Raw genomic sequence first — 27,042 nt, forward strand, 5'->3', positions numbered from 1 at the left:
ACAATTATTCATTATAAATAACTTGGTTATAAATAGAGATGGAACTAGGGTTAGATTTTTCTTAGATTTTTTCATAATTTGAAGAATTTTGAAAGCCATTAGTAATTTCTTTTTGCCAATTTTAATTTTTTTGTAAAAATTTTTTGAATGAAGTGGCTTGGAAAAAAGCTTAATTTGTATAATTTCTAAAATTTATCATATATTTAAAGTGTTTATTTTCAAAGACAAGTTAGTTAAAAAAGTATTAAAAATTTAATTCAAACATTATATAAAATATCTTAAAAATAAATCAGCCAATTAACTTGGAATTTATCACACCTTATAATTGAACATAAATATTATAATACATAATTTTTAAAAAATAGAATTAATTAATTAAATAAATAATTAAGAAATAAATTATATTTGAAGAATTTATACAAGAAGCTTTTGATTAATTTATTCATTTTAAAATATCAAAAATTTCGTCTTTAGGATATTTAAATAAATTTTTTTCTATACTTTCTTATAGTTATTGAAGATAAGGTCTTAATTTATATCTATTTATATAAATTTAAGATTGGTTATCACTCTCATTCGCATAAATAGGATTTAGTAAATTTTCTACTAGAGAGAGTTTACTATCTAATTTATTAATAACTAAGATTGTTTGGTTTAGTAATTTAATCTGTTCATCTAAAATTAATTTCTGATTCAATCTATAAATAACAGCAAATCTCAACCTGTAGTTAATATCTGGGTTAAGAAGTGTTTTTTGATCTTCTTCAACAGAAGTTGTATATCTATTTTATTTATTTTTTTATTTATTTATTTATTAGTTAAATTGATAAGGTCTTTTAAATTATTTTAAAATAAATTACTTATTTCTGAGATATTATAGTAATTTAACAGCAAAAGATAATACAAAAGATTCATATATTGGGGAAACAGGCAAACTAGCTATAATTCTCTTAAAGTCAGGTCCTTTGTAGTGCATCATGAGATAGAGTCTTAAATATATAATTAAGTCTATATAATATAATTTTAATAAGGTACTTTAATTTATTCTTAAATTAACAATATATATGTAAATAAATTTATTTACCAATACAAATTTCATTTTTCTTTATTCTAAATTCCTAAGTTAAATCTTTTAGATCGACCTTTTCTTTTTTCTTCCATACAAAACCTCCAGAGCATGTGTCACTGGCTAAATACTCCTAAAATACAATCTTTTCAAATAGAATGTCATTAAGTTTCTCTACTTGCATATTCATCCACAGCTAATAATTAAAATTGTTAGTTTTATATTTTTAATTTTATTTTTACTCTAAATGAATAAGAATCGTATCGATTTTTTAAGAAGGCAAAACCGTACCACATAAGTAAAAATCTATTTGTGCGCTGTCCATAGCAATTATATAACTATTGTCCCTTTTTTTCTCTTTTTAATTAATTAAATATTTATTTAATTTATTAAATTTATTAATAAAAAAATATACGGTTATCTTGTTGTGACGACAAAGTAATTTTCTTCATCTTCATCATCATACCAGCTGAAATCAGACTCATCACTAACATCGCTAAAATCGCTTGAACTGTCACAACTTTCCCAATCCTCTTGTTCAACCTCCTCTTTTTCCTCACCCTCTTTCTTATTTTAGTCATCTTAAATTGCTTTTTTGGTAGCTGTGATTTATAAGAAATAATTTTTTAATAAAATTAAACTAACAACTAGTTTACTGTGAATTGTGAGTTATTTAACTTGCATTATAATTCCATCTTCTTCTTTTTCTAGTAAGACGTCTTCTTCCCATTTCTTCTTCTTTTATTTTTATGGCTTAGGTTCTGATTTGAGGTTAAAAAATTTTTCTAATTCAGCTTCTTTAAGCTATTAATTTTATCCCTTTCTCTCTGTTTTTTCATCATCAGAGGTGTCATTGTCTTCAGATTCAGTAGTAGGGTAAAATTTAAATGTAAATAAATCTTATTCCTTGTATGTTTATAAAAATTTATTTTATTTCCAAAAATGTTTATTATTTACTTACTTTTGTCTATTTAAGCTTATTAACATTTATTTCAGCACACAATTGCCTTAGCTCGTCCCTAGGTATCCAATCAATACCTTTTAAATCTAAATTTTTTTAGCTTTCCTCACTTAGATATTCTCTAAATTGATAAACATATTTCAATCTCCTGTTTTGATATCTAATTAATTAATTAAATACATATTAGACTCATATTGAATCAATTTAAATTTAAATAATCACTGATATAGGTTGTTTTTTATTTTATCCTCCTCTGTAAATACTAAAAGAGGATCTTTCATTAATTATAAATTTATTTTGTGCTTTTTAATTCTGTATTTTTCATGTGCCTTTTTGGGATGCTACTCAAATTCTCTATTAATTATATAATGAGTTGTAGTATCGCAGTTATGGTTGAACATATCTGCTAAAGGAACTAGGCAAACACTTGGAAGAGTCCATCCATACCTAACAAAATATTCTTAATAATTATCATAATAAAACCTTAAATAAATAATACCCTCTAGTCATGCAAAGCTCATAGCAGTAATAAAATAGCTCTTTGTTTACTTTATCTTATGGAAAATATTAAGGGTATAGCTTAACTACTTTATCCATGTTTCTCCATTATTTTTCCATCTCATTTTTAAGAGATTAAAGCTATTATATTTTTAGTTGTTAAAATCAAATTCAAATTATAATTAAAAAGCATAATTTAAAGATATTAATGATTTATTCTACTTTTCTTAAAGCACATTTAAGACAGATTATTATAAAAAAAATATTTAATTTGATTGATTTACTTCTTGTAAAATATAGGAGTCCTCAAATTATGCAAGTTCTTCAGTACTCCAATCTAGCAAGGTATAAGATTTTTAGTTGAGTTCAAAATATGGATGCCAAAATGATTATTCTCCTTTTAATTTCTCATACATTAGGTAGAGTGCAAGAATGTTAAAATCTGCATCCCCGCACTTTTCTTCGTCAAATAATTCAGGAAATCTATTTTATTTAATAATTTATTACTAAATTCTATTTTAATTATTTAATTATGAATTAATTACTTTTCTAAAACTTCTTCTAAATCGCATCCATAAACCTTGTCTTCTGAAATAATTAATTTGTTTGGAATAGCTAAAATAACCTAATTATTTTTATAATAAATGAGCTAAATTTTTTATGAAGAACATGCTTACCTTTTAGGGAGATATATCCTAATCGGCTGCAATTCCAGGAACTCCCAAAGGACCAAATGCTGCAGGGAATTAAATCTAATATATATTATAAATTAATAAAATTTTATGTGAGTAGTAAGTAATTAATTAATTAATTACTCCTTCCATAATAGCTCCATTATCAATGCACCATTGTTTAAACTTGATATATCTTTAATCACTTTATAATTTGAGGGTCTCCTCTATGTTTAACTCGTCTTCTTCTATAAAATAATTTGATTGTCACATTATGATAAATGTTAATATCTTAAATATTAATTGACTAAATAAATAAATAAATACCTATCATATTATATTGGTTCTCCGCTATTTTAAATTTTTGAAATTTAATTAAAAAAAAATACAAATTTTGCGCAATATATCTTTGTTAGTTAAATTATATATCACAATTTCAACAAAATCTTATAACAATTTACCACATGCAAAAGCTATAAATAAATATATTCATTTTTGTAAAAAATATTTAATTAATATTTCATTTTGAAACTTTTACATTATAAATTTTAATTTTTATTAGTAAAATAAAATAAGCTTTTTTGAAGTAAACCAATAAAATTTGTTAATAAACTGTTTTTTTTCTTCAAAAATTTATTTTATTTCTCAAAATAAATAAATCACACACAATCTGTAAACTCTTTTATGACTTTACGTGTTTCTAACTTACTAATTATTAATTTTGAAAATTTTAATAAATTAGCAAGTATATTTAGAGGTTGAAAGTAACAAAATTGTTTACTTAAAGATTCAATGTAAATAGGCAAAAATAAATTTTTTAAGTTGAATAAATTATAACAAATATAATAAATTTAAATTAAATTTCTAATTTTTGAATAAATTGAGCATAATTTAAAATTAACTTAATGTAAAAATAAATGAAGCAAGTAAGTAAGTAAATAAGATGAGCATAATAAAAAGTTTCATTTTTTGAATTTGGAAAATTTAACAGAGCTTAGTAAGGTTTCGTTAGCTTTTTTAGGAGATGTTTGGCCCATTTCAGATTATTTTGATAATAACTTAATTAATGGTTATCCTTTCTCAGAAAGAGGGCTTTCTAAATTATTTTTTGATCCCAATCTAGATAATGTATTTTGGGCCTTGATTTTGTTGAAAGATTTTGCTAATTTCTTGTGAATACTTGAACCTAGGTTTTCCACATTAGAGGCTAAACTATTATTGCTATTGATTGTGTCTTCATTAATCACTACAGTCTAAGCTTATCTCAAAGACACATTTTATAGATTTTTTTCAATAAATGGCGATATAAACTATTTTTATAATTTTATCATTTGGAAAAATGAGTTTTTAAGCAAATCATTAAATTCATTATCAGTAATCTCTGCACTATTATTATTAAACACTCTCTATTTAATTGAAAGCTCCTCTTAATACAAGTACAAAGTGTATTGAACAAAGTTTTGATGCTTAATTTTGAATTGCTAGCATAAATTTATGAGATCAGGGTTATTTATCTTTTATTGGTTTGTAGAAAGATTTGGGAATTTATTTATTACTTGATTGATTTGAGAGTTAATGCTATCTTTAACCTCTTGTTGAACAATTTGTAAAAGTTTACTCAAAAAAGTAACTACAGAAATTTAATTTAACTGAATTTTTTGTTTAATTACATCTATAAATTGGAAATTAAAATCTGATTATTCAAAGGCTTTAATCACAGTGTTCCAAGGAATCTCTTCAAACACTGTATCTAAAGGCATATTAAATTCTAAATTTGAATTATTTTAGTAGTTAAACTCTGAAATTGGATTATAGATCTAAGTATTATTAACATTAATTTAGTCAAATCTGACTTGGTTCATGCTTGCATTTTAGTTATTAGCATATCTTTCGTTTTAGAGAGTTATAGGAGATATCTAGCTAATATCCTCATTATCTGGATACAAATTCTTTTTTTCTTCATTTAAATGCTGTAAACTCTAAAAAATTATTATCAATAACCTTACCTCTTCTCTACTAGGTAAAGGTTATTCAAATATGCCGAAAAGCTAACTAAAGAAATAGCTAAAAGTATCCTTTTAATTTCTTTCCTATAAATAGTAAATTATATAACCAATCATCTGGCAAGTATCTTCATAGTCTTAGCAAACATCATTTTAAAGGTACTCAATCAGCTAATCGCAAGGGTTAGATTCTGATTTTTAGACTGCTAATTGTCTTTGAAAAAATTAAATTAGAGTTTATTTGGCATTCCTTTTATTATTAGGAGATTTATCATCAACTAAAATTATATTTATTAATTAATTAAATAAATAAATAAAAATATCAAATAAGTGTGAATTTACTCTGCATTGTTAAGAAATTTATATGCTACAAACACTTAGTGAAGGGATGATCGCCAAACAAACTAATAAAAATTTTTACTTTTTTAATAAAACATTAAAATTTAATAAAATAATTACCGACTAACTTTGCTGTTAATGAAATTGCAAAAATTATTTTTTTGACTAAAAATATCTGAATCATTGAATTTAGATTTGCTAATAGAAAGGAGAACATTTGAGAGTGTAAGCAATTAAGATTCTGTCTTGATTTCAGCTTATTAAGCTGCAATAGACTCTTTTTTAATCATATTCGTCATTTTACTTGTAGTTTTAGCAAGCTTTGAAATAAAAATAAATCACTTAGTTTTATCTAAAAAGAAATTAATATTATTTTTTAAATTACTCCTTCTAGTTGTGTTGGAGCGAAATCTAGGTTTTGCATGTCTTCTAGATTGAATTTCATCTCTTAAATAGTGGTTTTGAGGTTAATTATTTCCTCTTTTAACTTTCCTTCAATGTTTAAGGTATTCTTTTACTCCTCGTTTATTTTTTTCATCAAGTTTAGAATTTCATTCTAGTAATAAATTTGATTAAGTTAAAAAAAATGCAAAAGAAAGAATTATTTATTTATTTATTTACATTCAAATCTTAGATCTGCTGTTTTTGATCTTAGATCAACTTTTCATTTTCAACATACTTTTGATTCATCTCTCTTTTTATTTTATATTGAAGTCTTGATTGTATATTATCCATCAAAATTATAAAGAATTTGTAAAATCCTTCACAAAATATGGCCAGATGACTGTCTTGATCAGAAATTTATCTTATTACTGGTGGGATATTATCATTCAATATAACAATCAATTCATTTATTAATCCATCATGGAAGCGATTTTTGCTTTGTTCCAAAATTTCTCTCTACAATTTTTCCAAAAAAGAAAACAAAACTGCTTTTGTTTAGGCATTTATAACACTGTTAAAGCTCATATTTTTGAACTTTTCTTTGTTATAAATGTTTAAAACATCAAGAGTCTATTTAATCTATCAAAATAAAATAAAATAATTAAAGAAAAAATATAACATTTTATTTATCTTTAAATTTGATTAAAGAGAGTTTTGTTATTTTAAGAGAGAATTTTATTAAAAGTAGGTTTTTACATCATCAGGTATATTTTCAAGTGATTGGACAACTTATTGATGCTAAACGAAGATTGGATTTTCATTTATATATTTCTTTACAAAGCCTTGAAATTTTTACTCATGTATAACATCATTTATAATAAGGCGACTAGCTTGCTAATGAATTTAGTTTTGTTTAAGATTAAAAGGGTTAGGAGATTATTATGATTGCTAAATAGATTAATGAGTTTGAATTAATGATAGTTGCATAGGAAATTGCTACTAATCGTTTTAAGGAGAAGTCATCGACATATTGACTTACTCATTGTTATTAGTCATTTAATAGAGCTACTAAGATTGATTTCTAGAATGAGTTTGACTTTATAAATTTACATTTGGTAGAGAAGAAGAATTGCTTACAGTAGATCTAACAACCTTTCTACGTAATGTAGAAGGAGTTAGCATCGCTGTAGATGCCCTATCACTAATTGGAGAAGCTCCAAAAGGTTTTATCTTAAATTTATCTAACTAAACCCAATTTTAAGAGTTGAAGTTGATATCTTTCACATTATAGTTGCTAGAAATCTTTAATTGAGGTATCTTGCTAATATAAATCTTTCCATCTTTGGTCTAGTTTTTAATTTGTTATTGAGGACTCTGCGTTACAGAATTAAAATATTACTCCATTTAATTTTTAAAAACTTTGAATAAAATATTAGTTTCCTTTTTAAAATAATTTATTAATCAGATAGATTTTAGAAGGTAATTTTGTCTTTTTAAAGAACTAACTCGCTAATATTGAACAATTATTTACTGAAAAATTGCGAAATTAAGTGTGAATCAATGATGCTAAATAAATAAATAAATTATAATTTAATTTAATATCCATAAATTTCAAGGCTTGAAACTTTTGCTTGTAAAATTATTTGTCATATTTATATTAAAATTTTTTATTTTCTTGATTTAAATTTATTTTTAATACTGATTGATAATTTTTTCTATAATAATTGAAACAAAACAAACAATAAATAAATAAATGAGTATAAGCATTATCAAATTTGTTTTTACTCATTTGTTAATATTTAACATAAAAAATGTATAAAACTCTTAAAAATAAATAGCTATAATAATGAAAATAGATATCAAATTTTTTGTTCTAAAGAGTAAAATTAGTTTAATTTTCTAAAAAGAATATTAAAAGCATCTGTAATATTTTTAAATTAAATTTTTAAGTATTCAGTTTAATAACCAAGTACCTTTGTTTATTTTTTTGTAATATTTAGAGAAAGTTAGATAGAGCCATCTAGTTTAAAACAAATTAAGGAATAAAATCTTTTAAATTAAAATATCTTATATTTCAAATTGAAATTAGAGCAATTAAATTATCACAGTTATTGATAATTCAATCAATATTTTAATTTAATATCAATTACTCTTTCTAAATGTATTAAAATTAAATTATTCTAATATTTTAATGTTTTATTTATTTTTAAAGAGTATTAAAAAAAATATTTTTTATTAATTTGTTTGCTAATTGAGTGAAAAGTGATAAATACTGGTTTTTAAAGTTGTTAATAATAGATAATATTTATTCAAAATTTACATTTACTATAAAAAAATGAAATTAAATAGAAATAATCATTAATTAATTAATTAAATTTGCAAGTAGGTTTAAGAGGTCTGAAGAGAACTCATTAAAAAGATTTGCTTTTTAGTTATCTAGTTAGCTAGCTAATAGATAGACTTAAAATGATATGTAAAGAAATAATTAATTGATTTTGCTTGTTTGTTTATTGATTATTTGTTAATAATACAAGTTAAAAGGTTAAATTGAATATATAAAAATAATAAATAAAGGCAAATGAATCCCATTTAATTTTCATAATTTGTTGTTAACTCTATTACAAAGCACTACTTTAAGGAAGTCGCGTAAATATTATAATCACAAGAATTTATTTTAAATAAGCTAACTTAGGCTTAGCTGAAGCTTTTTTGCAAGCAATACATTGTATTAAAACTAAAATAATCTTAATTATTAATAGTTAGGGAGCCCTTAGACCTGGTTAAGTTAGACGTGAAGTAAAATCAGTTTACAAGGACTACAGTAAAAATCATAAAATAATTGCTTTTTGAGAAAAAATATATTTATCTTTTTATCTATAAATTATAAAAAGATCCCTTGAAGATCCACATTTTTAAATACAAACACCCAAGAATGCTTGAAGTAATTTACAATTTATTTAATTATACATTTATTTGCACATTGTTAGAATTTCTAGAAATTAAATATTTACTGTCAAAAATGGTCTAGAATGAAAATATTAAAAAATTATTTTATTAAATTGTTATTAATCAAAACTTCATATATATTTAAGATTCCTATGCCTGGTCATTAAAGAAGAGCTGAAAGAGTAGAAGCACAAAGAAGAAGAAATAGAGAATAAATTAATTTCTTTTGTAGATATGTTCTTGCTAAGCAAGGAAAGACTATTCCTTATAATTGAAAATTAAACATTTTTCTAAATATTTAAATAATTTTAGCTAAACTAACTAATTAATTACTAATATGCTTATTTTTTCATTTATTGCATATCAAGTTTTGAATATTACAATTTAAATCGAATATAAAATCTCAAGGATTCTATTTAATATTATAATTATTCCGATTCATATTCATTAATAATTTTTTTAAAATTAAATTAATTATAAATTATTTAATTTAATAAGGATTTTTTACAAAAAAAAATCAATTTAAATTATATTTTTTTGCCAAATTTTGTATTAAAATTGAAATCCTCTTCAATTTTAAATGTTATTAAATTCATTTTAATATGATTTTTAAATTTTAATTAAAAAAAACTATCTTCATCACATCAATAGCAAAATCTTAAAACAAAAACTAAAAGAGAAGCAAATATTTCTAAGTAAATTGATTTAAAATTCGCAGAATATACAAATAATATCTGTAATCATTTAAAAATATTTGGGTTTAAATTTATAAATTTATTTTAGCTTGATAGAATTTAATTTCTAATAATATAAAAACAAATACTTATTGAATATTAAATAACTTATTAATCTGTGAAAGGCTATTTTTTATTAATTAGCATAAATTCAAGATATTTAAATTTACTTTAAATAAAATATAAGAAATATATTAATGAAAAACCTTAAAATATATTAATATATTATAAATGTTAAACTCATTATTTTAATTTCATTTAAAATTCGCAGAATATGCAAATAATATCTGTAATTTTTAAAAAATATTTGGGTTTAAATTTATTTTAACTTGATAGAATTTAATTTCTAATAATATAAAAACAAATTACTTATTGAATATTAAATAACTTCTTAATCTGTGAATAGCTATTTTTTATTAATTAGCATAAATTTAAGATATTTAAGATTACTTTAAATAAAATATAAGAAATATTTTAATGAAAAACCTTAAAATATATTAATTTATTATAAAATTTAAACTCATTATATTATATATCTATCTTGGAAGATGATATTTTTATTACATTACATTATATTATATTACCATATTTTTGGAAAAAACTAATCTTAATATTTTTAGGTGATTGCCTAAATCTATTTTTTTTAATATGTGATTGATTGATCATTCAATTTTAAAAAATTATAACAAAAAAATTAAATTTAGATAAATCACAATAAGATTAAACTGTTCAATAAATTTTTTAGATATTTCATTTATTTATTATTAATGATATTGATTTGTTTATATTATTTATATATTATATGAATTAATCTTTTAAAAATATTTAATGGCTTTATTGTAAAAAATTTATTTTTTGTTTTTTAAAGTTTTAGAAAAATGGTTTGTTTGTTTTTCAATTAATAGAATCATTTTTATGAAAAATAAATTTAAATGATAAAAATTAAAAGAATGTAATAAATATCTATTAAATTTAATTTATAGTTTTTATCTATCTAACTTTGATTGATAAATAATCTATTTATGAAATTGAAATTTAACCACTAAATTAATAACTTTTTAGGATATATAAAAATCAAAGATATTTACAACCACATTATTTATGATTTTAAATAACTATTGAAATGCATAGACCATTAAGAAATACATATATATTTGTATAGTTGATATTTTTTGTAATAAAATGTAATTGGAGCTTGCTTAATATTTAAGCTAAATCAAGCAATTAAATAAATTATCAAAGAATCTATATAAATCAATAATTAAATCAACTATCAAACTTCTTTATATTTTTATAATCTCCTTCTAAGTGAGTGAAATATTAATTATGAAAATAAAGACTAAACTAAAAGAATTAGATTTTTCTCAAATAGCTTTAAACAGCAATAGAAACTCGCCTTCTCAAAAATCTCCTAGCTCAGCTAGCAAGAGGAAGACTATATTTCATAAATAGGGAGTCACACTTAAGAAAAGCTAATAAAACAATACACCATATTAAGGAGTTATTTCTCATAAAAATAGATATTAAAGTTTAGAAAAAGTATAAAAATTAGAGTAATCGCCTAAATTGAGATAAATTAATAGGGATTAATAGACAACAATATTCGATGGATATACAGTAAAAACTCTTGAAGAAAATTAAACTTCGTTAAATAACACATTTTTCAGTACTAAAGCGAGATTAAAATCTTCATAATTAAGGACAGCTACATAAAGTTCAAATACAAATAACAGTAATACTACTGCATCAAATGACTCGCCTATATAAAATAAAAAATAACCATTCCTACAGTAATTAACTTAAAAATATGGCAGTAGCACAAAAACAACTTCTCTGTAAGATTATGTCGATTCATTTGAAAATAGTCCTACTAGATATAGGCTATATTCCTCTATACAATAAGATAAAAGCATAAGAAATTTACATACATCTATAGATTTTCTTCCTTCTAAAACACCTTTAAATTAGTCAACTTCACTTACAAGAAATGAGCAAAGATTAGATCAATATAAATTACCCTATTTAGATGTGGATAAACGTAAAGAAAATAGGATTCAAAGTACGAGTTTGACATCTAGAAATAGCTCTTCAAAAAGATTCAATTTAAAAAAGACTTTTCTCATTCAGTCTTCCTACTAAGCTCATATGAATAGCTCAAAATAAATAACATCCCCTCATTCTTTAAACACAACTTCAAACACTTCTTTGCACCGAAAAAGTTTGTAATTTATCTTAAAATACCACAAACACAATTAATTCTTCATTATATTTTAATGATAAAATTTTAATTTATCGAATATATATTTTTTTATGATTTAAGTAAATGTTTTATTTTTTATAATTATAAAATAGATAAAGTAGCTTCTTTTTAGGAGGAAAAGACACTGGAAGATAGAGCATATTAGATATGGCAGAAGAAGAATTGTAGCAAGATAAATTTTATTAATTTCTGGGATAAATTATTTTAAGTGAGAGCGAGTTCAATATTTATTTAGACAGTTTTAAAAACAATACAACGGTTTTTTCATTAAAGCACTTTTTAGACACTTTTTCTAAGCAAGAGAGAAGATTTAACAAATATGTTGAGGAAATATCAAAAAAGGTGTTGGCCAACAAGTTTGATTTATTTTCTTTGATTAAATAAAAAGAAAGATGCATTAAGCTTATTGAAGAAACGACTAGAATACATTCTTCTATGCTGCTGTCTGCAAAAACAACTCTTGAAAGGGATGAAAATAATTATTTTAAAATGGACAAAATAACTTAAAGAGCAATGTAAAATTTTAGAGATAATTTTAATATTAAAACATAAATATGTTTTCTTAAAAAAAGTTTAAGTATCAAAGAGTATGTTTATTTATTTGAAAATTTAATCAGCTTTATTGACTAAAGGATAAAACTTTAAAAGTATATTCAATCTACTTAAAACGTAAATTAATTAATTTAGTCAAAAATTATATTTAGATTAAAATCAAATCATTAGGAATTCAACACTAAGAATCAAATTCTAACTAAAAAGCTAGCTCAAAATGTTTTAGATTAAATGTCACATTATGAGCAAATATGGAAAAACATATTATAAGATTTTGAACATGATTTTTAATATATCTAAAGCCTCTCTTTATTTAATGTTATTTAGTTATAAGAGTCTCTCTCAAGTGAAATATTATCAATAACTCATACGCCTGTTAATTAATTTTAAAATATACTAAGTAATAACATTATTTAAAAATATAAAAAGCTTTAAATAAACTTATTTTTAAACTTAAAAAATATTTCAATTATCATAAGTTTGATTATAGAAAATTGAGGTTTAAAAAATAATAATTTAATCTAAATATTCAATAATTAAGACGTTTTCCACTTTATTTTTAAGACTATTTTTATGAGCTCGTTAGATTTTTTAGAGAATATTTTGTCATTAATAATTGGAATAAATATTTAAGAATTTTAGCAAAACTTTTTAATTTAATTTAATTATTTGTTTTTTTTTTAAACATTTTTCTTTTTAATTAACTTAAATATAGATGAATTTATAGATTCAGCAAGAAATTTTCTATTTAGAGTAAGCTCTTTGATGCTTTCTTATTTTTTAACAAAACCTTTTCTCAGTCGTGTAAAAGAAAATAAACAGCAATTAAATGAGGTATTAATGATATTTAGAGTTTTTATTTGACTCATTTTTTTTAATAGGAAAAAAAATAAATGATTAATGATGTGAGATAAAATTATTTTAGAATGGTAAACTCTTTAGAGTTATATTTTTATGAAAAATTATCTTTGAAATCAAGTTAAGAAGTATATTAAAAAGAAGTTGTTGATTTTGGTCTACCTAGTCTTTACTTATTAATGGAAGTAGCTAATTTAACTGGGCTGAAAGGATAATAGATACTTTAAAACATAGCTAGTCTTTTGGTAGATTTAAAAAGTATTTATAAAAAATTTAATTTTTGCTCGAGATTTTATATTCTTCCTGCAGATAAATCTTTTTTTTAGTAAATGCTTGTCTTTCTTGAAACGATAGAAAGTTAAGCTATAATATAATTAAGTAAACATTTTGCTTTGCTCAAAGCTGAGCTTAATATGCTTTAGCATCCTGTTGATTATTCTAAGTCTTATAAGTTTAAATAATAATAAACTTCTATCTAAAATTTAATTTTTATATCTAACAAAATTGAAGAAAACTAAAAGCTAAGGCCTAAAATATTTACTTCTTGTACTCCTGAAAGTTTGTTAGCGAAAAGTCAGGAGTTTGTAGAATAATTTGAAAAGGAAATAAATATGTTGATACAAGCTGCATAACCTTATGAAGATGAAATAATTAAGGAGCAGTAAGAAAGAGATGTCTCTACACTAAGCAATTTCATTGAGGGTATTACATTTGTTAAACCTAGCTATGAAATATTTTTGCATTTCTTTAGAGAGATTAAATAATATTCCATAACTGATATTTTTGAAAAGCTTAAAGCAAATAAAATTGATATCATTCAAAATCATAACTTATTATTTGAAAATTTTATGTTTTATTACCTCAAAAAGAATATAGATTTTTAATAGATTAATAAATTAGAATGGGAAATTAAATAATTTATATCATAAATATTACAAAATAGTTTTGAAAATAACAACAATTTTATTAATGCATACCAAAATGCAAAAAAATTGAACACATAAATTAGCTTAATATAGGATTAATTTAAATAACAAAATTATGCTTTTACTCCTTTAATAAATGTCTTCGAATAGACTCAAGGACTAGTTGAAAAGTATGAATTAATGATTATGATGTTTAACATATCGGAAAACATTTGTAAAAATGATTCAAAATAATCGGTAATGCCTAATTTTTAAGATTTTAAAGATCTAATTAATTTTGTTAGCAACTACTCTCAAGATTTAAATATTGATGAATTCAATTTATTATTTAAGCCTATTTCTGATAAAATCAATTTAGGATTATCTTAGATTTAATAATTAGATAAATTCTTAAGCATTCCTTGTCCTGAAAACTAATAAGTAAATTTATTTATATAAACCATTTAAAAAATGTGCAATAAAATAATAGATTAATAATAAATTATAGTAAATAATTCAAATTAATCTCAAAGAGCTAATTTAATTAATTTCATAGGTGAATATCTTGCTTTTAAAAGGGAAAAAATAGTTTTGTTACAATAAAAATCATAAACAGTTTATATTTTTGATTATTCATAATTTCAAGCTCAAACTATTAGTCTTGAAAATTAAAACAATAATAAAATTAATCAATAAGATCTGAATAAAATTAGCCATAGCGTCTAATACAATAATTTAGCTCTTCTTTAAAAAATTGATAACTAATTTATCAAAAAAGATAATAAAATAACACTAAAGCCTCTTCAAAAAAAGCCTTTGATTTCATCTGATTTATAAAATACAACTGAAAAAAATACTTATTAAAAAAATAATGTAAATTAAAACATGTTATAGCTAAATATTAATAGTATAACTCTCTAATAACCCAAAAAAAGCCAATAACTATAAAGTATTAATACCTCTTTAACATACTCTAAAAATGATGGAATCTAAAATATTGAAACAAAGCAAAAAGATTAAACTGCTCTATAAATTCAAAAGACAAGTTAATAAAATTAATAAATAAGTATGCAAGCTATTTTATAATAGATAAAATAATATGTGATAAATTAATTTGGTATTATAAAAACATAACCAACAAATTTAGAGTTAGTTAAAGAGACTTTAACCAAATAAATATAACAAATAAAAATTATCGATAAAAAAATAAAAAGCATAAATACAGAAATTTCTGAAATCTATTCTCCAAACAAACTGAAAAATCTTAAACAAGAAAGAGTACTACGATTTTAGACTAAAAAATAATCTATTTTCATTTATTTTGACTCTCCCTTTTAGAGCTATGATTTAACTATTTTTGATGAGCAAAATTAAAAGCTAATCTGCAAGGTTTAAGATTTCCAAAGCGGTCTTTAAGAAGCTGAAATTTACTTAGATTAATTATGTAATTAAATTTCTATTTTATTTTACAAGACTTAGCTGAGTGACTAATTTGATAGAATTCATTTTAAATTACAAGCAGTAGCATATAGCTTTTTACCAAACTTTTTAGACATATCTCTTGTCCCACTAAATTTTAAACAACATGAATTTATAAATGTCTTCTTTGTAAGTAGAAAGCCAGAAATGCTAGAACAAATTTTATAAAAAGACTCAATTGAACTTATAAAATTTAGAGATTTATAATCTCAGTAAGATATTTGTTTTAGTTAATCTAAGTTATCTAAAGAAAACATATGTTACCATTTACCTCATGATATTTAAGATAAACAAATCTTACTATATATTAACGCACTTAACTAATTATCTTAAGAAATTCTTAATCAGCTAGGAATTGAAATTTACATTTATATGAGAAAGGAATTTATGAAAGCAGGTAAATCAGTTACAAAAATAGAAATCTCTTAGTGCAACTTTGAAAATCTAAAATAAAAAAACATCTAATTGAATAAAAATAATTACTTCGAGTGGGAAATTGCTGAATACGAAAACACATCTTCATCAATAAAAGTTTTAAATAAAATCTAGTTACAATAATGATCTACTTTACTTTAAATATATCTGTACATATTTATTTATTTGAGAATCACTTTTTTTTATAATTTCTACTAACAATTCTATTTAAAAAAACAACTTAAATTCTGAAGTTTTTTATTAGTTTCTTTATTTATTTATGTTATTCAACACATATTTTAATTAAATTTTACTATCCGTATTTCAAAATTTTACTGATACATTAATATTTACAATACAGACAAATAAAATTTATAAAAAAAATATTTTTAATTCATTATTTTTTGCAATTAAAATTACTAAAATAAGTTTATCAAAATTTTCAAAACCTGATTGATGATTTAAATTGATTTTATTTTATGTTTATATTTAAGTAAAAATAAAATAAAAAATAAATAAATAAATAAATAGGATAAATTTGTTTTTTTGTTTTGATAATTAGTAACATTTAAAGAAAAATTTATTTTTTTAATCAATAATTTAGAATAATTTTCTAAAAAAGCTTAAGTTATTAAGCTTGATATTTTGAAGACTAATTAAAATTAATTTAGAAATAATAATATTCATTAAATTCAAATGAGTATATTAATAAATATATTTATTTATTTAACATATATTTTATTTATGATATAAAAAAATTTTATTTAATTTAGTGAAATGTGATTTTTGATAAATTTATAATAAATATTTATGAATGAATGAATGAATGACTGATTTTTTAATTTAATATGAAAGTTAAAATTTGTTCATATATTTAGAGGTTATTAATATTATTTCAGTATAGTCATTCATGAAGCTGTTTACTCAGAAGCTTAATCTAAGTCTGTTTCAGTAGGATTAACTATTTTTTAGATGTTGTTAGGTTTAAATATAGGTTGTTCTTTTTTTCTTCTAAGTGCATAATACTATTTTTTCATAAGCATTTTTTATTTCATATTGACTTATTTTGTTGAGAGTAGAGGCTAATCCTCTATTATATTATCCTTGTTAGTAAATACAGATTCTACAGTTGAATACCTTTTAAAGGGCGAAGTAGCATTTTATATTAGAGCCTAAAGACTTTCATAATAAATGGATTTATTTGCAAAAATCTTGTCATTCTATTTATTGTGATTTCCTTAGTTTTTAATATCTACAGAAGATTATGTTTACATGTTTTAATTAGCTATTTCTAATTGTCTATTGAAAAAGCTATTCTTAGGAGGAATTTTAGGTAGTTAGGGACTGAAGAAATCATTTATATTTGACTAAATAGACTATTATCTTACTTTTTTTATTGGTGATTCATTTTACTAAGATCTACTTACTGAGTTGCTGTTAAAAATTCTCCTAATAGAAAAGGGAAGCTTATAATTTTCTAGATCATTTTTGAATAGATTTACATTCACAACTATTTTATCGTTAAATTAACTCTTCAACTAAATATCATTATGGTACAGATCTTCAATTTAAAGATTAGAAATTTATCTCTCTTTTTGGTTTATATCATTTATAGGTTTTTCAGATCTGTTTGTGTAAATTAACTCACTTGATTGATCTAATTAAAAATTGTAATTTCTTTATGTAGAAATAGCATTTAATAAAGAATTGTTGTGCTAATCATCCTCTTAGTTATTTTAATTTTTTTCTTAGCTATGCAAAGCCTAAGCATTTTAATTTTCTTAAATTTGATCTTTTTCAAATTTATCTTTCTTTTGTACACCGAAAGTTATAGTTTCTGATTAAGTTTCGTCTGAATCTTTAATAAGATATCCTGACTCTTCATAAGACTTATTTAATCTGCTACTCCTAAAAAATTTTTTAAATAAAGTAAAACTTATAAATATTTTTTTTATTATTAATTTGAATGATTTTTTATTTGAATCAATTTAAAATAAAATAATTAAAATAAATACATTTAATGATTCCTTAAAAAAATAAAATGATAATTAATTTTAAGTAATTTTGTTTCCTCAAAAAAAGTTTATTTTAACCTTATTGCAAAATTTAAATAAGTAAGTAAGAAAGATAATTATTTTGATGAAATATTTTTTTATTTATTTTTAAACTTTAATAAATTATTACTTTTTTACAGAGTCTGAATTTTTAACTTCTATAATATTAGTAGCAACACTTAAATGTCTGTATGAGTTTGAATTTACTTCACTTGCTGGCTAAGAAAAATTGATGCTGTTTTGATTTGGGACAATCTATGAACTATTCAATTAATAGCTATTATTTACTGAATGATTTCTTGAGCTTGATTACTAAATTTTTTTATATATTTTAATGCTGTTTTTGCTTGCTTGGATATCAATAGTAGGTAATTAAAGTCTTGGAATATGCACAGGCTCATTGTCAAAGTGCTTACTTTTCTAATTTAAATCATTTTATTCATCATCTTCAAATTAGCTACTACCTAATAAGTATGCCTGAGTCTGCTCTCTCTTATTTTTTATATTTTATTAAGAATTTTTTTATGAAATCCTCCTCATTTATTTATATTTTCTTTTCTGATAAATTGGAGTTCCCTAATTTATTATTTAGAACTCATATTCTTCATCACTATAGTCTTCATCATCCGATCCTTTTTCTTCTAAGCTATTGAATGATTTAGAGTTTTGCTTAGTTTTATTTCTTACAGAATCTGTTGTAATATTTTTTTTTATCAATATAGTGGAGGATGGAAGATCGAATACAGAGCTAAGTTGTTTTTTAAGTATATTCTAAGTCTAAGAAATATGAGCGTCTTCTTCAATTTAGTTACGGGTCTATATATAAAATAAAAAATTAACCAACAAAACAAATTTAGATAATGTTAAAGCAAATAATATTAACGAAGGAAGAAATTAGGTATAATTTTAATGGAAGCTATTCAATCTAAGTATAGGATTAGATAAATATATTTCTTATTTTCATTTTAATAAAGATCTTATTTTCATTTATTTTAATAAAAATCTTATTTAAATTTTAATAAAAATTTTATTTTAATTTTAACAAAATCTTATTTTAATTTAAATAAAGATCTTATTTAAAATTTAATAAAAGTCTTATTTTAATTTTGATAAAAATCTTATTTTATTTTAAATAAAAAAGTCTTATTTATTTTAACAAAAGTCTTTTCAAAATTTTAATTAATAAAATCTTCTTTTAAATTATAATAATTTTGATTTGAGCTACAGAAACTAATAAAATTAATATTTCAATAATGAAATAGTTCATATTTTGTTACTAAATTTAAAAATGAGCTTATAGAAATATGAAGCTTAAATGAATTAGCAGATTTTAAAAGAGAAATAAATAAATAAAATAATTAAGAAAAATTTAAGTGAAATAAAATATAAATTACTCCATGAAGACTGTGAGAAAAAAAAGAGGCTCTTTAACCAAAATTTACTAAAGATGGTACTCTGTTGACTATAATAGAATTTTTAGCTTTTTGCTTTTCTTGTTATAAAATGTCTATTAACCTTATTCCCATGTAAGAAAATGCTTTGTCTTCGAATTTATCTTAGTCAGTAATCTGAATTTGTTAAAAATTTGAAATGAATAGTTTTTGTGTGATTGTTTATTTATTTATTCTTACATTCAAAGAGGTAAATATTCTTTAAAAGTTCTAAATAATTGTTTTCTCTACCCTAACTTTATTTTCTAAAAGTTTATCTTTATCAGGATGATTAAAAGATTTAAAGAAATTATATTGAGACCAATTTATATGCTCCAAAAAAGTTCTAGCAAAACAGTAAATAGCATCTTAGTGATTCAAGTTTATTTATTTATTTTTCTTCAAAAAATGCTCATTGAAATCTTTAATATCTTTTCTAAGCATGACTAAAGTGAGATTTTCGCTCTTTAAAAGTTTGATTTTCTTTATCAAACTCTTTTATTTAAAATAATTTTTAATTTATCTAAAATTAACTTTTTAAAATATTAAATATAATTATCAATTTAAATAAATTGAACAAGAATAAATATAATTTATTCATTTATACATGTTAAGCTTTCTATATCTTAGAATATACTAAATTATACATCAGAGGAACTATTTTAACCAAGAAAAACTCTTTTATATCAGGAGATCTTAGCTGCTCCTTCATTACACTTTTTTCTAATTCTATAATTTGATTGCATATTTCAGTGATTTAGTCTCTTAATTCTAAAATTTTGATTATTTTTTCATGGCAGATTCTATTGGCATAATACAGTTTCTTGAATATTCTACCAAGGAACTAAATGTACTAATGTATTTTTTATAAATAAATTAAAAAACAAAAAAAGAAAAATTTATTATTTATAAATTCATTTTATTTTTAATTTTAACAACAAAAAATAAATAAATAAATAAATAAAAATTTACCTTTTGCTTTTCCTCCTCTTCAACTAAATTTTTTCTTTTAAGATACATGGTAATTTCTTAAGCAATTAATACAGAGTGGTTATGCATTACTTTTAAATATCCAACTTCACGTGCTAAAGCTTATTTTCCTATAGTTGGTTCTTGGTGTTTTATTCCATTTGATTTACTCTTATATGCCCATTGTACCTCTCTCACAGTTCTCATAGAATACTTTAAATTTGAGTCAATAATTTATGATCTAGTTTTTAAAATAATTAATCATACTTCTAAATGTCCAGAATAAGGTGAAACTGTTCCAATAATAAATGTTTTTGATTTTCCTCCTAGATATTCCTTAAAATAAGAAGTAAATGGAGACTGTTCGTAATGAACAAAGTTATCTTCCCTCATTTTCATGTTAATTTCGTAAATTGTTCTCATGCAATTGTTAAAAGAAAGCATTGCATTATTAACGCCTTTGCTATCTATTTTGTCTAAAGATTCGTATGATTCAGTGTCTATTATATACAAATCAGCAGTGGCTTATTTTTACTCTGATTCCTTCCCTCCTTCAACAGTGTTTATAATAGTAAATTTTATTATAAATATTTCTTTATCTGGTTGACAATTGAATAGTGTGAATGCTTGAGAAAAATCCTTTTAGTTTTTAAAATCAAAGTAAATTTTTTCCTCAAAACCAAAATTTATTTATTTACTCTATTTATATCCCTTTTACCATTAACCACCAATGCTGTTTTGAGGAAAGTTAAATATGTTTACATATCCTGACACTCGTTAAGCGATAATCCTGGTAGATATGCCCCATTATATGTTGACCTATGCTCTAAACTTTCCCCTGTGTATGCAAGAAGATCCTTGAAATTATTTTAAAAGCTAAAGCAACTGAGATATATTCTTGCATTAGCATAGTGTTTTTATTTTAGCTGGAAAATCGTATTTGGTATCAAAAAGCATAAACCTATTTAAATTAAAATTTAATTTAAGCTAGTAAATAGTAAATGAGAGCTAATTGCTAATTTAATAATTATTTTGAGTCTATCAAAAATAAAATTAAAATTGAATATTTATTGAAGCTGAAATGCTAATTTATCAAATAAATTCACTTAAAATGTTTTATTTAATTCATTTATATATTTTTTTTGAAGTTTTAAAGTTTGGTAAATATATATTATTTACCAGGGTCACCAACATTCCCAATGAAAGTGTGAGTTTTTCCAGAGTCTTTACCTCCAATCACAAAAATTGCTTAATTTAACCCTTTAAATGCATCATGTGCTAAGTCTAGTATTCCTAATTGAAGTAACTGGTTTGTTTTTCCACCTGGTGGAACTGTTTTAGAGCATCTATTTTAAAAGACCATAACAATAAATTATCATAATCGTTTATTGAGAATTAAAAATAAGTTCACTAAATAAATTTATGTTTACCTATAAAGCTTATCTTTTGTTAATGATTTCAATCCTTGCTAATGCTCGTGCCTAAAAATAACCGATTCCCTATCAAGTACTTCTATAGAATTTTAAGGATTCCTCATTTGCTCAGGTAGGAATAAAGGCCTAACTCTTAAATATGCCTCAAAAGGAGTACTTCCTGGTTTATAATTAGAATGATGCTGATTATGATTATCAAGCTTTGACTTTTTGGTATTCTCTGTTTACTCTTACTGATTAAGATACCTATTGAGTAGCTTCATTCTTTTTATGCCTAAAAAATGGATTAAAATTAATATTCTTAAGTGATTTTAGCTTTCTACTTTATTAATTACTTCTCCCAAATAAGTATTCTTAAGTTCTATTAACAACTTATGTGCTATTTTGATTAAAATATACTGATTTGCCAATTATAGTTTTATTTATTTATGAATATGACTTATATTACAAGCATTTAACATTCTTTTATTAAAATTTGCAGACAACGCCAATCAAATTACTTTAATTAAAGGCTTCAAACAAATAACTATCTTCCTATTTATTACTGAAGGAATTTCTCATATAGAGGATATACAAAAATAAACGCATAAATAAATTGCTTATTTTTCTATTTATGATTAGCTGAATCAGCTAAATAAAATAGAATTATTTTTATTTATTTTAGATTTTATTTTAATAAATATGAAAAACATTTCTGACAACATTATTAAATTGAATTCTTTTGAAGAACAAGCAATTTATCATTTCAATTTATATTTTAGTATTTTTATAAAATAAAATAATCCTACAACCCGATTCTTCCATAAATACAAAAAACGATGATAAAATCTTGACATCACAATATAAATTTAACTTTAAAAATTACATTTATTTTAAATAAATTTCTCAAATTATTAATTAATTGATATTTTTTTCAACTAGCCTCTTTATTTTACAAATTTAAAATATCATTTTTTTTTGTTGATCGTTTTCAATCTAACACATTCTAATATTTTAATAAAATACTCTCAAGACAAAGAAAATAATTCATAATTTGTTATGAAGAAATTGAAAACCATAATAAAAAATAAAATAAAAAACAATCTTTTGTAATTAAAAATTATATTTACAGAATATCTAATTTCAAAGTTTTTAGATTAACACATTTTTTTAGATTAGAACCTAAATTTATTGCCCCCTAACCCTAAACTAAGTTTTAACTGTTATTTTATAAAAAAAATAATAACTATTTATAGAATAACTCTAAATAGATGATTAAATTAAATTTTAATAAATATATTCAAACAAATTTCAATAATAAGGAAAAATTTAAGAATAAATACGAGAGATCTAGAGTTAAATGTGAAAGCTAAGCACACCTTGATAACTCCAAGCCTAAATTCAACGCACCCTGATTTCCAATTTTATTTCCACTAAATAGTAATATATTTTAATTTATAAGTAATTGTTTTATCATTTACTTTTCATAAATTTGAAGAAAAATAATTATATAATTACAAAAGATCTAATCTTATAATTGAGAGATTACTGCATTTTACTAAAGCAGAGCCTAACTCTTATAAGCTCTAATCTCCAAGTTAGGTTTTACTTTTTTTAATTTCATTTTAATTTTATAAAAAGTAAAAAGTATTAATTCTAAAAAAGAGATTTAAAGGCTAAATAAATAATGAAGGAATTAGTAAAATTTATTTTTCTTAAAATTAAAAATTATTTTTATATTTATATTATTAATTGAAATAGAGACTAACTTTCTGATTAAGTCAAATTGAAATTAAATTTTACCACAATATTAACACCAAAGAAGATAAATTTTTATTTTTAGCTAAACCTTAGCATAAAATTTAAAAACCTTAAGCACCAATATCATTATTATACCTTTTAATTTTTTAAAGAAACTGAAATTGAAGAGAAATCATAATTCATCAAAAAAGTAGTTGAAAAACAGCAAATAATTGCAAAACAAATTTAAATTATTACATTCAAATTCAAATGAATCAAAAAATAATTTAATAGATTTACGAGAAATTTAAAGCTAATGTATTTAGTTTTGTACAGTTTTAAAAGATTATTGCTAAACCTGAAACACCTATCTACCCAAAATTATTCCTACTATTAAAATATAAACATTAATAATATTTTTAAAAATAAATTTATATAAATTATTTAAGTAATTGCTAAATTTTATTTAATAAGTAGAAAGTAATTTGTTAAATTTTATTTAATGAGTAATAGATAGATAATTAACTAATCAATCATCAATATAAATTTAAATCAAAAAAGCTTACTCTAAAGATAAGTTTAGACTTTAAAGATTGTCATAATTTTAAAATGAAAAACCTAAATCTTTGACCCCTTAATCTCCAATACTATTGTTACTATATATTAAAATAAATAATATATCTTATCTAAAGTTTTAATATTAAAATAATAATTTAGAAGAAATTTTATTTTATAAAAATTCTTTTTACCTCAAGCCTAGTGTCAGATTGGATAGAACTTTACATTTAGACAAGCCAGAACTTAAAAGTGATACACCTTTATCATCAATATTATTAAAGCTTTATTTTAAATAAAATCTTTTTTAGTATTATGCTAAAAAAAACATAAAAAAATTCAAAATTTAAAGAAAAAAATATTTTAAATAATTAAAATTTGTAGTAATTATTGATAATACAAAAATGAAAAAATGTCTTTTACTAAAGAAAAAGGATCAAAGTTGAGAGTTTCATACATTTAGCTAGATTTAATCCTAGAGATTATGCTCCAACAGTTCCAATATTTGTGCAACTTTTATTATGATTCAAATAACCAATTTTACAGTTGAAAGAAATTTATTTATTTAAAAAAAAATTACCACAGATTTAAACATAAAGTTGAAATTTTAGTACAATTTGCTAAAGCTAAAGATAAAGCCTAAACACCTTCATCATTTATCTAGTTTTCACTAATAACAAAACAATTAAAATTAATATTTTATTTTCAAATTAATTTTATTTTTAATGTTTTTATGATGATTTAAGAGATATTTATTTTTAATAAAAGATTGTAAAAATATAAATTAATTAATTTTACTAGATGTCTAATTTGAAATTTGAGATATTAGTACAATTTTTTAAGCCAGAGCTTAAGCATTCTAATCCTCTTGCTGTGATTTTACACTCGCTTTTTGTTTTTAAATTTAATATTAAAGTTAAAAATAACTAATAAGAATTATGTTAATAAATTTTTACCTAAGTTTAACATTTAGAATTTAAAGATTATCACATTTTCCTAAATATGAAAATAAATTTGACATATTTTCATAGCAAATATTTTTTCCACTTAAAAATAAAAAATTTATTTTAATAATTTTGCATAAATAAATAAATCCAAAAATAAAAAAGAAGAAAATAATTTTAATTTTAAGATTAAATTAGAATAAGTGCAATCAATATTTTAAATATCTCAAATTATCATTAATTAAGGTAAGACCGTGCAAAAAGTTAAGCTCTACAAAATAAAATAAAATCGTTTTTGTTTTTTTATTTATGAGAATAAAAAGTATTTAAAAAGAAGTTAAATAAATAAATGTTTCTTAGATAGATATTGGAAGTAATTTTATACTTGAGTTCAAAGTTAAAAGTTGAAAGCTTAGAGCAATGCATTAGACCAGAAAATAAATCTAAGATTCCTTAAGATCCTATTTCTTTGTTTTATCTTTTATAAAAAATTTAAAAAACAAAATTCACTATTTTTTTATTAATAATTAAATAAAATATTTTATGATATTATAAATCAATATAAAATAAAATTAATTCATGAAATATAAGTTAAAAATACCCAAGTTAAAGAGTTAAATTTGAAAGATCTCTGCATTTAATTAGTTATTATCCTAAATTTTCTAATCCTTAGTCTTTGATTTGAGTTTATCTTTTCATAAAACAATGTTTAGTTTTGCTTTAAAAAAATATTAAACATAACAACAAACAATTCTTGATTTAAGTAGTTAAAATATTTAGCAGGAATTAAGGTTCAACATATTTTTTTTTTATTTTAGTGGAGTATTTGTTAGTTTTTTTTAGAATAATTAATGCCAAAATTACATCATTTAAAAAAAAAATTATTTGAAGAAAAAAATTGAAAATTACTTTTTAATTTTTGTATTTTTTTCAAATAAAATATTTTAAAAATTAATGATTAAGTAAAAAAGATAAATTTTAAAGATTTCTTTAAATTTATAATCAATCTTACATGAGCAAAATTGTAAGAGTTTAGATATTAGTGCAATAAGCTAAGTTCTAATAAAAAAGTTGTAAATCTTCTTCATTATCTTTTATAATTCTATTTAAAAATAACAAATATATTAGCTTATGAAAAACAATTAAAAAATTGTTTTAAAGTTTATTTTAGGTTTAATTCTTAAATTATTTTAAAATTAATTTATTTTAGTAATGTAGACCAAACAATAGAGTCAACATTAATATTAAAAAATTTATACTGAAGACTGATATTTAGATAAGACTGAAGCAATTTTGATGAGCTTATAAACTTTAGTTATAAAAATAAGATATTTTTTTTAATTCTTATTTAATATTTTATTACATCTTTTAGACTACAAAACAATTTTGTTTATTATATCATTTATTTTTTTTCTAGCTTTACACTAATAATAAATTTAATTAAATTTCTTTTTCAAAATACATTGCAATTTAGTTATTTGTAATATCTCTTTTTATTTTACTAAATTTAAATAATATATTGATTAATTAATTACTGATTCATGTTCTTGTAAAAAGTTTTACTATATTCAAAGGATGAAGAGTATTATTTCATTTTACATGAGTTTTAAAATAATTTTATTTTAGATGAATGATTTAAACTCATTTTTAATTAAAATTTAAATAATTTTTTTAAATTGACAAATTATTGTAAAAATTGCTATTATCATATTAACAGTTGTAAATAATTAATTAAGCTAATTAAAAATAAAAACACTTAAAAAATATACTTTAATATTTTTATCAAAGATCATATTATAGCTATTTTCAATATCTATTAAATAGGACCTCTCATGATGTTTTATAATTATAAATGTTGGTTGAATCAT

General features: G+C 21.4%; 6 protein-coding genes across 6 annotated transcripts; 2 read left to right on the forward strand and 4 right to left on the reverse strand. All coding sequences in view use genetic code 6, as the record gives it.

Moving 5' to 3' along the window:
* Positions 1-442: 442 nt before the first annotated feature.
* On the reverse strand, positions 443-3,530 carry TTHERM_001108531 (RuBisCO LSMT substrate-binding protein; the record flags this gene model as incomplete). The annotated part of the gene is made up of 14 exons (XM_012800013.1): positions 443-782; positions 861-1,008; positions 1,085-1,262; positions 1,309-1,423; positions 1,482-1,668; positions 1,723-1,972; positions 2,028-2,187; positions 2,250-2,474; positions 2,527-2,666; positions 2,810-3,008; positions 3,071-3,150; positions 3,203-3,277; positions 3,341-3,444; positions 3,524-3,530. 14 exons carry the CDS (start codon positions 3,528-3,530, stop codon positions 443-445), a joined length of 2,208 nt encoding a protein of 735 aa, XP_012655467.1.
* A 628-nt stretch (positions 3,531-4,158) lies between these two features.
* Positions 4,159-7,326, reverse strand: TTHERM_01108540 (hypothetical protein; the record flags this gene model as incomplete). Its single annotated transcript, XM_001030215.2, has 6 exons — positions 4,159-5,477; positions 5,542-5,603; positions 5,659-5,858; positions 5,924-6,094; positions 6,160-6,561; positions 6,679-7,326. 6 exons carry the CDS (start codon positions 7,324-7,326, stop codon positions 4,159-4,161), a joined length of 2,802 nt encoding a protein of 933 aa, XP_001030215.2.
* A 1,174-nt stretch (positions 7,327-8,500) lies between these two features.
* On the forward strand, positions 8,501-9,143 carry TTHERM_01108550 (hypothetical protein; the record flags this gene model as incomplete). Its single annotated transcript, XM_001030216.3, has 4 exons — positions 8,501-8,568; positions 8,682-8,743; positions 8,814-8,863; positions 9,015-9,143. The coding sequence occupies 4 exons, from the start codon at positions 8,501-8,503 to the stop codon at positions 9,141-9,143; spliced, it is 309 nt and encodes a 102-aa protein (XP_001030216.1).
* A 1,665-nt stretch (positions 9,144-10,808) lies between these two features.
* On the forward strand, positions 10,809-16,217 carry TTHERM_01108560 (hypothetical protein; the record flags this gene model as incomplete). Its single annotated transcript, XM_001030217.2, has 6 exons — positions 10,809-11,824; positions 11,955-12,377; positions 12,435-12,531; positions 12,586-12,814; positions 13,130-13,248; positions 13,296-16,217. Exons 1-6 carry the CDS (start codon positions 10,929-10,931, stop codon positions 16,215-16,217), a joined length of 4,686 nt encoding a protein of 1,561 aa, XP_001030217.2. The 5' UTR covers positions 10,809-10,928.
* A 761-nt stretch (positions 16,218-16,978) lies between these two features.
* Positions 16,979-22,219, reverse strand: TTHERM_01108570 (kinesin motor catalytic domain protein; the record flags this gene model as incomplete). Its single annotated transcript, XM_001030218.2, has 10 exons — positions 16,979-17,978; positions 18,255-18,940; positions 19,519-19,692; positions 19,756-20,049; positions 20,162-20,407; positions 20,527-20,736; positions 20,791-21,162; positions 21,222-21,484; positions 21,703-21,869; positions 21,954-22,219. 10 exons carry the CDS (start codon positions 22,217-22,219, stop codon positions 16,979-16,981), a joined length of 3,678 nt encoding a protein of 1,225 aa, XP_001030218.2.
* A 622-nt stretch (positions 22,220-22,841) lies between these two features.
* TTHERM_01108580 (kinase domain protein) lies at positions 22,842-26,485 on the reverse strand (the record flags this gene model as incomplete). The annotated part of the gene is made up of 15 exons (XM_001030219.2): positions 26,434-26,485; positions 26,187-26,276; positions 25,776-25,865; positions 25,560-25,652; positions 25,187-25,276; positions 25,029-25,118; positions 24,654-24,900; positions 24,425-24,514; positions 24,242-24,331; positions 23,976-24,065; positions 23,739-23,831; positions 23,454-23,543; positions 23,279-23,368; positions 23,066-23,155; positions 22,842-22,941 (listed from the first exon to the last, which is right to left on the reverse strand). The coding sequence occupies exons 2-15, from the start codon at positions 26,260-26,262 to the stop codon at positions 22,842-22,844; spliced, it is 1,419 nt and encodes a 472-aa protein (XP_001030219.2). The 5' UTR covers positions 26,263-26,276; positions 26,434-26,485.
* Positions 26,486-27,042: the final 557 nt, after the last annotated feature.

The sequence above is a fragment of the Tetrahymena thermophila genome (assembly GCF_000189635.1).
Source record: "Tetrahymena thermophila SB210 genomic scaffold scf_8254396, whole genome shotgun sequence".
Classification (NCBI taxonomy): Eukaryota; Ciliophora; class Oligohymenophorea; order Hymenostomatida; family Tetrahymenidae; genus Tetrahymena; species Tetrahymena thermophila.